General features: G+C 42.9%; 1 protein-coding gene across 1 annotated transcript; it reads right to left on the bottom strand.

Moving 5' to 3' along the window:
* Positions 1-2261: 2261 nt before the first annotated feature.
* ankrd33bb (ankyrin repeat domain 33Bb) lies at positions 2262-9661 on the bottom strand. The gene is made up of 5 exons (XM_031854855.1): positions 9275-9661; positions 6419-6548; positions 3357-3497; positions 3015-3178; positions 2262-2912 (listed from the first exon to the last, which is right to left on the bottom strand). Exons 1-5 carry the CDS (start codon positions 9659-9661, stop codon positions 2262-2264), a joined length of 1473 nt encoding a protein of 490 aa, XP_031710715.1.
* Positions 9662-12106: the final 2445 nt, after the last annotated feature.

Below are 12106 nucleotides of genomic sequence, written 5' to 3'. Positions count from 1 at the left end.
AACAGTGCCTGTCTCTGTTCCATTCCATCGTCCCAGTGAGAGCGACAGTGAGCCAGTCATGAGCAGCACCAGGAACTGGAAACCAGAGCAGCAAAGTGGCAATCATTCATTTTATTATTTACACCTGTGCTTTTTCCACACTGTGACATGTCAAAATGTCTTCCTGTGGAAAAAGGTCTCTGTGCAGGTCGCACTTAAGTCATGAGCTCTGTACGAATACAACCGTATATGTAGGAGGACTGCTTGTAGTTATATGAAAGTCAGTCTTTCAGTTGTGTGGTGTCAAAGCAAAACAAGTGATTTGCACGCCCGGATTAATTCGGATAAACCTTGCGTGGAATGAAAAAAAAAAAGATATCACACAATTCGAGGCTTCGTCATAATTTTAATGCGAGAATAACCTTTCAATTTCACCCCAAATGACAAAGAAATTGCATTAAATTGACCTATGAGCCCCTTGTTGTAGTTTAGCTTTCAGTTGGTAAAAATATATATCAGTATTCTTAATGAAAGGAAAGGTATACATAATTACACACAATCAAATGAAAGTACAAAAATGAGATCCATATCAACATTCAAGTGTGAATTGCCGTATTTCCTCATATGCCAGTGATGGTGTAACACGTGTTTATGCCATCAACAGTTTCAATCCAGTGAATTTGGCATGGTTTTCCTATTCCCTTTCATGTATTGCAGCTTCTATGAAAAGTTAAGTAACTGAATTGCAACGTTGATCCATCGATGCGTTCATGGCATTAAAGCGAGATCCTCCATCAGCCTCCATCCTGGTGCAAACGATGATAAAACAAGTTGTTGAGTTTGGAATCCATGGAGCGAGACCTTAACAGTCTCCAGTCCACTACAGATCACCGTGGTCCAGACCGTTTCAGTCCCAGAGACGAACGGGTCAAATGTAGAAGAGTCCAATGTTTGTCAACTGTTTTGTTCCAATTCCCAGTGGTTGCCACTAGAGAGTGGTAAAGATAATATATCGTAGTGTATTTACCATAGACTGTAGGTAAGAAGTGGACACAGTCATTGTGACGTCACCCATTGATGACTGCTGTATTGAAGTTCGGCGATTTCACCGTCGCCATTTTGGAATAAGGTCGTTGTTGATTTTTTTGCAACTGCTGATCGGAAGTGACAATATTTGTACTGTGGAGGAGTGACGTAGAGACGCCGGAGTCGGCTCTGTTAGCGGCATCGACCTGTCAATCACAGTAAGCCCGCCCTAAAGCATACTCCTCTTTATGGTCTATTTGACTCTAAATGGACCATCATTTACTAAATGAACATCATGCTGTATTGAAGAAGACTGCGATTGAGACCACAAACTCATGTTTACAATGTTGACTGAGGTAGCAAATCAAGAGAGAAGTAGAGTCATTTTCTCATAGACTTCTATACAACCAGGCTTCTTTTTGCAACGGGAGGACCTGCTGGTCAGTGGATAGAATGCAAGTTTTAAGACACTTGGCTTCACTCGGCAGAGCCGGAGGTTGCCGCCTCATATTTACATACTAAAAAACGCCATATTTTCTACCTTTTCCTTACTCACATTTTGCCGCAATATTTCTCTGTGTTTAGTAAAAAGCTCCTCCAAAGGCCTTTTTACATTACTGCGAAATTCAAATAAACACGTAGGCTACTTGCGCAGCTAACGAGTGTTACGGTGGCCCTCTGTTTCTCACACAGCAGGGGATACCCACAGTCGTGGACCATCTCATGTGATTTATTTTAGGAGCCAACAAGCCACAGTCTAGCACTAAGCTGTTTATTTTTGGCTCTGCCTTTCTACCATAAAGCCCTCACAAAGCCTGTGTGAGCTGGCTCCTCCCCCTTTCCTCCTTGCAAATACCTGTTGGACTATGCATCAGTGTATGATGTCTTCTTGGCTTCCTCCCTGCCTGCTTTCATGTGGTAGCAGCCAGCCACTAATCTCCATTCGGCCGTGTCGGAGCTCCTCTCCATCCTGTGAAATCCTGCCGGCTGGCTAACCCCTCCCTTCTTGCTATGCCTCTTTGGCAAATGTTTTTTTGGCTTTTTTCTACATTTTTGTATCGTGTATATTTCACTTGATCTTCCCAAGCCAGCATGACCTCAGGTTCTGTTGCTGTTTCTTTTTTGTCTTTGTCTTCCTCCACCCTTTACCTTCCCTTTTGTAATCTCTGCCTCTCTTCCGTTACCGTTTTTCTCCCTAATCTTTCCTCTTTCTGCTCCATTATTTTTGATACAGTGGTGGTGCTCCCCTTCTCCCCTCATCTCCTCCTTATCACAGGTAACAATTGTCTCCTCTTCTCCTCCTCGTGCCTCCTCTCTATCCTCTTCATCTTGTAGTTCCAATTGGGGATCTGGAGCTGGTTGTGGTCACTGCTACGTTTGAGTTTCTCTGGTATGAAGCTCGGAGCCGGGGCTTTGCAGAGCCTCACCTTGGGCACCACGATGCCCGGCCGCACGCTGCTCCTCCTCAGCAAGTTCAGAGGCAGGAGGCTCGCTCGCCTCATGGCCACCGTGGCCACGTCGGTCAGCAGCTGAGTCTGCAGGCTGGCCCTCCGATCCCTCGCCTTGGGGATGAGGAGGACCCGCGAGTTCTGGAAGAATCTCTTGTAGTTGTTCAGTCTGTCTGGGCCGAGTCGCTTCAGCTCCGACACCCGCTGCCTCCTCAGGATCTCCGGCACGGCCTGGCGACGCTTCCCGATGCACGGCGGGCTGCCTGGGCACACTGTGCGGCAAGCCGTGGCGATGACCGGGCTGGAGATGGCGGTGGTGATTTGGACCATGTGGTCAAAAACGCCGTCATGCATGGGGTTTACCCTGTTGTCCATGTAAATCCTATACGAGCAGCAGGACAGGAAGTTGATCAAACGCCTCCGGCAGGACTTTGGCTCTTGGGCCTGGGCCGCCAGCTCCTGCACAAGAAGAGCAAATGCTATGGTTGGAAGGAATCTCTAGTTTAAAGCATTATGTGGTGCATTCAATAGTAGGACTGTAGTCCTGATGGATTTATTAACCTCCAACAGGGGCCACTCCAGGGAGAAGGAGTCACAGAACTGCTCAGCACAAGGCTTGGACATCAAGCTATGCATCAGATTGGCCGTCTCGTATCGACCAGTGAAGAGAGCCCAATCCCTGGGCGTCAGACTCCGGGCGCTATCCCGTGCCTGGATATCACCTCCTGGAAACATTAGGAGTTAATCTGTACCATATCAGTGCCGTAATCAGCTCTACGCTTATCAGCAAAGCATCAAAGGAGCTCTCTACCCCGACACAAACATCTTATACATGTATCGCTCAGTATCATTATCGAGAGCTCAGGTCCATTGAACTTAATCATTAAATCGCATCCGTGTTACCAGCCAGCATGAGAGCCCTGACGCATTCGGCCCGGCCTTGCATGGCAGCCTTCATCAAAGCTGTGAAACCGTGACAGTTCCTCCTCTCGATGTCCATCCCGGGGAAGTAGTTGAGTAGGTAGTTTGTGATGAACGCGTGACCTGCAGACCAGAGAGAGACACAGGCGTGTGTTATGCACGCTAGTTTTTACTTTGGCACTAGCAAAGCTGCTTTTGTTATGCACCATATTGCCTTTGTCTTTTTTACATTTCAAACTCCCTACGGTACGGCCATGCTAGCAGCCTCACAGAGCTGCTAGCATGGCCGTAGGAGCACTAAGATCGTTAGCGGAAGGCTAGCAATGGTGTTTGGATAGGCTAATTCCTTCAAATTAGTATTGTCATAATCACATTCATACATTCATTTGTTACTGTAGACACTTGTGATGCTTCGTCAGATGTTTTTGAATTACTGGCCCACTCTCTGTAGCCTAATGTAGCGCAAAATGACACACTTGGCTTTAATGCAGTTTTGTTTTGATTTTGTATGGAAAACAATATTCTCAACAATATCTCTGCCATCTTTTAAGCACAAGTTAAAATGACAACAATATTTCTTAACAACATGGTCTGTTAATCCATACACATGAATGGCTGATTCAAGAGGACAAAAGTAATATATTTAAAAGACTAAATGCAGTAATTCAACAGCACAAACTACAATTTGACAGCATGAATTGTTTTACATATTCCGCCAGGAAGAGCGCCGGGCTTTGAAGTACATTTTCATATTGTGGCCAAACTGTGGAATTTCAACTAATATGTCCATTATTTGTGATGCCATTGGATATAAAAAAGGTTTTTCCATAGACACGTCTGTAACAGTCTGTAACTATACAGTTGTAAAATGCACCGTGGCCAAATCCAGAGTTATTTTCCTTCCTCCGTTCATGTGAATGAACCCGACACTGAGGCCGGATCGATGGAAGATCTGGGTACTTTCTTCTAAATGTTCTACTCGGAAGTCAAACTTTTTTTTTTCCTTCATGCGCCAAAAAGTAACTTTGATAGGAATCCTATGCTGTATCCAGTTCTCTTTAAACATCCATGATATTTTGTCAGCCTCTCTGGGGATCGAACAAGTCACTTCATTGTTGCTGATGGATGCTAATGAGTAAATCCCGTCTAAATCCAGACTAACAAGACAGCCTGATCTCCTGAAATTCCTCGAAGGGAGCGCAATGCACGCAACAAGAATCCATTAAAGGCTGTGGATGGTTAATACTGGCTATTCACCTCAGAGGACCCGGGTTTATTTCCCAATACATGTCTAGACACTTTCTACTTTCAGGGAAGGGTTTTAAGGGGAGTTTTTCTTCTCGTGTATTCGACCACTCTGTCGCAGTCTTGGTCACCTGTTCTCCCTGAGGTGTTGCAGAGTACTTTGTCATGAAAAGGGGATCGATACTTCTTTTAACGAAGCAGAAAATGAAGGGTAGTCCGCAGCCATTCATCACAGGACACAGAGAGCCATTCGTCATCATTAGCAGATGAGAGGCCACGGCACCCCATCTGATACAAGCGGCTGCATAGCTGTAGAAGTTGGGCTTTCTAATGCCAAACTTACAGCGATTCTGGCAACTGGAAGCACCAGACCTCATAATGTAATCAGTGCCTTTAATTATGAAACTCAATTCTCTGCAATAAAATGTCTACCACCGTAAAGCATGCACAAAAACTTTGTAGGAGGGGGGAGAAACATACAAGGTAACATGTCTCACTGGGAGTTATTTTTGGAATATTACATAAGGTAAAAAGGGTATTAATAGGTTTATGAATGCACAAGTTGGGCTTCATGTTTGGTCATGTTATCTGTGTCTGGACAGCCATATCCAGAGGTTTTTTTGGTCTTAGATTCTATTGAGGAACGCTAATGGTGAATCTGTTGAAGATGGGGAAACTCAATCAGCTCTCTACCATCTCTGTAGAATCGGTTTCTGGATCGCTGTCAAAGTCAGCATGTCGGTATGAATCTGTCCCACTCAAATAGATGGGCTACTTGTCATTGTCATGACTCCATTAGTTTAGACTGGGTTTGTACTTACTCAATGCTTAAATACTAAATTGATATTTATGTACGAGGCTGGTCGAAGTTTATGCTTGTCTGGCACAGGTCTTTCCTTTTTAATCGGAGAAGATTGTCATTTGAAGCGAGATCATATCAATAAGTGGCAATTAGAGGATCACTGCGCATTAAATTTATCTTCAGCTACGAGAGTATTTTGATTAAAGGAAAACTACAGTTTGTTGCATGAGTTTTATTTTTGGGGCACCGGCCGTCGGTTCTAACAGTTATGACCTTGTACTCACCAAAATAACTACTTGAATTTCGGAACCCAGCAAAAGCACTAGAAATAGGTTGTGTCGAGGAGCACCAGCGTCAAACCGGTTTAGAAAAATGTATTTGGAAGAAAGGAAAAGGAAGGTAAACGATAAAAAATCAATCACAGTTTACAGACTGAGATCCTGGTTCAACTTTGGCCTCACTTTTGGTTTTACTTTGACATGAAGCAGCTTATCTGGCTAACGTTAACATCCTGTACAATAGTTTGACCACTCGTCGTTTCAGCACCATTGCCATGGTCCAAGATCTCAGCAATTACTTTGATGAGTAAACTTACAGCTCGAGCTATGATAGAAAATAATAATAAAATCAACAAACAAAAACAAGAAGAAAATAACTCGGGCGCTGCGTCAGGCTTTCGTCATACGGAAGTGAGCGTGGTTTCATCTAAAGTGGGTTGAACAACGCTGGCCAAGAAACAGTTTGGCAGATAACCTCCCGTCTTAGTGCTAAGCTACATTAGCCGGTTCCTGGTGGTATAGCTTCATATTTACCGTACCAAGTGGAATCAATCTTCTCTCGACAAGAAAGCAAATACGTGTATTAACTATTTCTTTAACTAAACAAACAGGACAAATCTCAATCAAGTGCAGTCTGTACACGGTCCGGAAGATAAATTCTAAGAAATACTTGCCTTATTAACAATCCTGTAACTCAAAGATCCGAGGTGTGTATTTACCTGCTTGTGCTGCAATGATAAGAGCGGTGTTGCCCTCGTTGTCCTGCCAGTTAACATCAAGATACGGGCACTGAGAAAGGGCCATGACCACGTCCATGTAGCCATGGTAGCACGCCACAATCAGACCTGACTGAAACACAAACAGACAAGAGTGCTTGAGTTTCTTCTTCTGATTTTAGTTTTGCTTTTAAAAATGACTAAATGGCTCCTTGGGAAACACATTTGTGGTTTCATAGCCATATTTCCTCACAGGAGACAATTGTTCATCAGTCATGCTGCCTATAAGCAAGGTAAAAGGCTGTTTTCCATAGTATGTAACAGACTGATAGTGAGTCTGAGTCTAACAAAGAGGATGGGTGACAGACTGATTATGATACTAATGTGCATGCAGACTCTAACCAGCCGGTGGTGTGACAGAATGTGAAGAACGACATCAGATCTGCAAGAGGTAGACATGTGGATATACTGGATAAGTAAAAACACATTAATTCAAAGTGTTCATGCACCTAGAACCCATTGTGATTGGAACGTGATCAGATCCGCCAGACCACATCTGGAGCTGGTGCGTGGATTGGAAATCATTATCCGGATCATGTATCCAGTCACAGATCACATGTTAATACCAGGTGTAACTCCGAGCTATGGTGAGCACAATGGCTCAAAGTTAGATTACAGAGTTCTACTGTAAAATGAAATCTTTTTAACAGATACCACCTCCCGGACTCCAAAGAGAGGAACACTGGACTGCTGACATGCTGAACAGAACAGAGCAACCAAGATTCAAATGTACCAATCTTAAAAATCTTAAAAATAAATATACATACAATGCAAGTAAACCAAAGTCCACCTTAGAAATAGTTTAATGAGCCACATTCTTATTCAATCCCACCAATTTAGGTGTATTTTTTTTTTTGTTCCCACTGTAGTACCAAGTGACAAGTATTACATGATGCTTTACCCACTTACTACCTGCTTCTTCGGAGCAGTAATAAAGCACCTCAAAACGTGCAGCTCTAGACTAATTATGTCTTTATGGGATAAGACAAGAACTTCATTTCAATGCAGATAAACTAACATTTAGTTTGTGAGACTGGCATGAATTCAAGGGAATTATTTCCAAGCGTTGTCTTTAAGGTGAGAAAAAAAGAGAGAATGTGTGTTACTAATTGAAATAACTTTGACGAAATGACTTGAACACTAGCTACACATGTAAAGCTGTGCATAATGTTACAAATCGGGGGTGAAGTTTGAAACAATACGGATAGTTTTGCAATCACGCCGTTAGAATGTGACCGTCCTGAACAAATGGTCAAAGGACTTTTACTTGTACAGTACTTTTCTAGTCTTCTGACCACTTAAAGTGCTTTTACGCTACATGTCGTCATTCACCCAATCACTGCCATTCATACACTGATGGGCAGGGGGCAAGGTGCCACCTGCCCATCAGGACTCCAATTAACCATTCACATGCATTCATACGCTGCAGGCACAGCCTCTGGTGGAAGGACGACCCGGTCTACCACTGAGCCACAGTCTGAAAGGTATGAATTACTGTTTTCCTCAATATAATCCCAATAGCAAATGTCCCACCATGCACATTTCCATGGCAACATATGCTGCTGGTCTCCAAGGTGTCCTGAGAGACATGACTGTTGCACTACTCCATGACAATCCTCTGTCTGTTCCCAGCTCTGCACACAGTAGCACACACACCGTATCTCTTACCAGCTCCTCAGGTCAGTGTCTCAGGAAGCCCTTCAGAAGCTGAGCTCTGACAGCAAGCTGCTGCTCGACACCGTCTCTGTGCAGTTTGCTCTCCCCATCTGTCACCGTGAGATTAGCCAACTGCTCTGACCCTTCCTTCAGGATTTGACCCTCAGCGGCTCGCTGGTGTTCAGGAGCTGCACCGGGACCAGCTGGCCTGACCACAAAACCCTAAAGGGACTGCCGGTGAGAGGAACAGCCGAGTCCACTCGGGGTAATCAACTAATAATTAGTTGTTGGCCTTAACAGGATGAATTATTGGAATATATATATATATATATCATAAACATGAAAGAAATTCATATCTTATTGTTTGCTGAACTGAACTCACAATCACAAAATCTGTGGACGTAACATTTAACAGCAACATTTATGAAGGTTAAAACGGTACTGAGTGACCAATCAACATTGCAGGCACATGTACTTACAACAGGTCACATGCATGCTGGGATCAATAGTGTTGGAGCACTGATACTGCACATTCAGATCAGCTGGACATGGACTCAATGGGAGACTCTGACTACTGATGCGATCAAAATTCATAATGAAAGTTCAAGGCACCAGTTTGTGTGTTTTAAGCTATTTGCATAGAATTGTGAGCACCTTTCATAACTGGTATTTTGCACAACACACACAGCACTTGTAGTAAATAAATTTTTACCTGCTGAAGCAGCCATTGGTTTCCATTCATTTCCACACAGTGTGATAATCAACAGACTGATTCTTGAGTTGAGCAATCTACCAAAGTGAATGGTAAGTCTGGTCAAAGTTATGCTATTGTTTCAAAGTGACACTTTGTAGACTATTACAATTATTCTGCACTTAAGCTAACTTTAACTTAACTTAAATACATTGAAACCCTCGAACTCTGCAGATTTATACAGCTGGTACAGTCCTTAAGGCTGATTATGGTTATGAAACACCATGTACAGTATTATAACCCTTTATTAGCAAAATGAAGTTTCCAATGGAAAAACATTGGGATTCTTTTGGGTTCAATTGGGGCAAACGTAAACAAAATGAGACTTTGCAGGTTTCAAGTCAGCAGAAAATCAAATATTGCATTAAAATGCATGAAATCCAGACACCTACTCTTCTGTTTCGATCCGTCTCTGTCACTTCCTCTTCGGTCACTCCTTGTCTAATCATAATCTTGACGATGATGGCATTGTTATTGCAGCAGGCCTTGAAGAATGAAATGGGCTCGGGGCTGTCGGGGCTCGGCGAGCGGTCCATGATGGACGCGACCGAATTGTCAGGGGGATAGAAAGAATCGTCCGACAGGATGCTCTGCGTGTCCGAGCGATCCGGCAGGGCCTCGAAGTCCAACTCCTCGAACTCCTGGTAGATTTCGTCCTCATCCTCCCAATAGTTTGGCCTGTAGTCGAGTTCACTCTCCTCGTTATCGGCCTCTCCCGACACCTCACACTCATCGCCATTTTCGTCAACATTGGTGAAGAACAAGGCAGGTTTATCCATAGCCACTTTATTAGTCTTAAACGGAATCTCACCCAGTTCCACGCCTCCGGACACTCCATTTTCCAGAACCTTCAAACCTTCACTTTGTTCCTCTGTTATTAACACCATTTAAACCTTTCCCTGCTGTCCCACTGGTTTCTTTTTTTAAATTCTTGCGAGGTGCCAGGATAACTGTAGGAAGACCTAGAGCCTGCTGCAATACATTGACTAATAGGGATAAGGTTCAGCAGAGGTCACAAAGGGGACATGAGATCATCACTTACGGTCCCAATCCTCAATCATTGTTGGATAAATGTTCTCGGGATGCCATAGAGATCAGGATTCTCCAGAACCCCACAAGACAATGTCATTTAAAACAGGTTTGATCGTATGCATGTTCTGAGGAAGTTGCTCTGGATTGGTGATGTGACCAAAGAGTGTCACATGTTCTGTCAGTCGCAATTAAAAAAATAAAAAGAAGTGTAGTTTGTTAAGCCAAAGAGTTTCCATGAGTTACAAATTGTGGAAAAGTCACGATCCTTCCCGATGGCACCAAAAGCCTCGTCCATCAAATCTCCTAATCGTGGCTTCAGAGCCCAGACGGGCAGCTTGAATTCTTGAAGTCTTGATGAGAAGTTAAAGCTAAAAGTTTTGCTCTGGAGAGTAGAACAGGCAGCCGTCTTGGCTGGAAACACCAACGGCCACCACTAACGGCAACTAATTGTGTTTCCAAAACGTTGAGCTTCCTTTGATGATGGCCGGCAATTGGATGAGACACATTCTCTAGAACTGAGCCACGGTAATCCTTTTAGTCGCTTTAGCTGTTGTGTCGTGTTCCCCTCCCTGGTGCCAGGACGGTTTTAATGTTTTCTGTTAATACAATAAAGTGTCAAATGTAATGGTACAGGCAAGGAGGGAATGTCTTAACTTTTAAAAGACTTGTCTACACAGGGAAAACTGAATAGAATAAGCTAGTGAGCCAGTGTGTTCTTTGTACAAGACGTTGAACGAGATTATGCAAAGTACATGCCACACATACCTGAACATGCACCACCACTCATGTACAACCTTTGTTCTGATTCGAGATATTCCTTATTAGAGAATAAATGTCATCAGTGCAACAGGTCAAGTCAACCTGCCGGTTTAAATTGGATTTAGCAACCTTGTGACCTAGTTAGTGTGTACAGGGTGCAGTGGAAGAGAGTTCAGGCCCTACGGTCACCTTCATCAGTGCCTGAAGTGCAATGCTAATCCAATCACCAATATGTAATGCAATATTTGGATCCCTTTTGATTCATAAATTACTTTTAGAATCAGTTAGGCAGTGTAGAATACAATGCTCTCACCTCTTACGGAAGCAGGTAACCGCCGGTTTATATTTTACAGGTTTTATTTTTATGGTTTACAAATTAAGACAAGAAAATTCAAGTTTCCAAAACTATCAGGTTGTTCATATTCTTGGCAAAACTTATTTTTTTGTAACCTGAATTTGTCTGATTGCATTGCAGCATCCAGAATAGTAAAGGTAATATACCTAAAATCAAGTGTTTGCATTGTCACCACGACTGGAAATGTCAAAGCGAGACATTGAAACCATATAAAATCAGATATCTTCAAAGTAACATATTTCTGTGCTTTAAATTCAGTGGTGTTAAAATATCAACATTAACCTTTCAGTGGTGGATGTCTTACAGTTGCTTATAACTTTTAAGTCATCTTATAAAGATCTCTGCCCAACTCCAGTACTTAAAGCGAGGTCAAATCCTTATTGGCAAAGGTTGTTGTTATTTTTGGCCGAGGTCTGAATCTTGTTCAAAGTAGTCCGCTGTGCCAGAGAGGATATATACGCTTCACACTCTTGAAGTCTGGTTTTACAATAGAAGGAAAAGGAATCAAACTCCTCATGACTCAGCAGGGGGGTGACTCACAGGCACTTTGCATTATGGGTTGTACCATTTGTGCTTTCCAAAAACAAAGTACAGATTAGAAAAATCGGCTTTAGCTTCACAGTAGAAGTCTTGTTTTAGCTGCATATGTTCCTAATATGCACTTGGTTTCCACAGCTGTTAAGACTGTGCATTAGCAGGAAGGTAATTGGATTCAGCAGAAATAACCTGACATCCTGTTTCCTGGAGCTGTTTCCCAACTGATCTACGGATAAATAAATAGATAAATAACTGAGGGCCGAATGTGAAAAGCAATAGGAACTGCCATGTGCTGATCAGTAGTGTACAGCCCATCACACAATCATGTACTACTATGAGTTGGAAGAAAAGAACAAGTACTTCTGTAATGAAGGCCCTCTCCATTACAAGCATGTGTGGACCGCTTCAAGGAATAAGAGACGCACACGAAGGGTTGAATGTTTATTATACTGTTGATTGGTTGGTGGTGGATGTTCTCAGGTATAATTATTGAAGACAAACATATTATTAGTTGTTACTTTATATGATCTCTATTGCGATG

This window comes from Anarrhichthys ocellatus, unplaced genomic scaffold (genome assembly GCF_004355925.1).
Source record: "Anarrhichthys ocellatus isolate YVR2014 unplaced genomic scaffold, GSC_Weel_1.0 scaffold15, whole genome shotgun sequence".
Classification (NCBI taxonomy): Eukaryota; Metazoa; Chordata; class Actinopteri; order Perciformes; family Anarhichadidae; genus Anarrhichthys; species Anarrhichthys ocellatus.
Note: the sequence above shows the minus strand (reverse complement) of the source record. Positions and strands in the feature narration are given on the sequence as shown.

Excerpts from the sequence above, each read along its gene's own strand:
- ankrd33bb (XM_031854855.1), bottom strand. The coding sequence starts at position 9,661 with ATGGATAAACCTGCCTTGTTCTTCACCAATGTTGACGAAAATGGCGAT. Across the intron at positions 6,549-9,274 it reads AGACGGATCGAAACAGAAGA|TCAGGTCTGATTGTGGCGTG; the intron begins GTAGGTGTCTGG and ends TTTGTGTTTCAG. Across the intron at positions 3,179-3,356 it reads CAGGGCTCTCATGCTGGCTG|GAGGTGATATCCAGGCACGG; the intron begins GTAACACGGATG and ends TAATGTTTCCAG.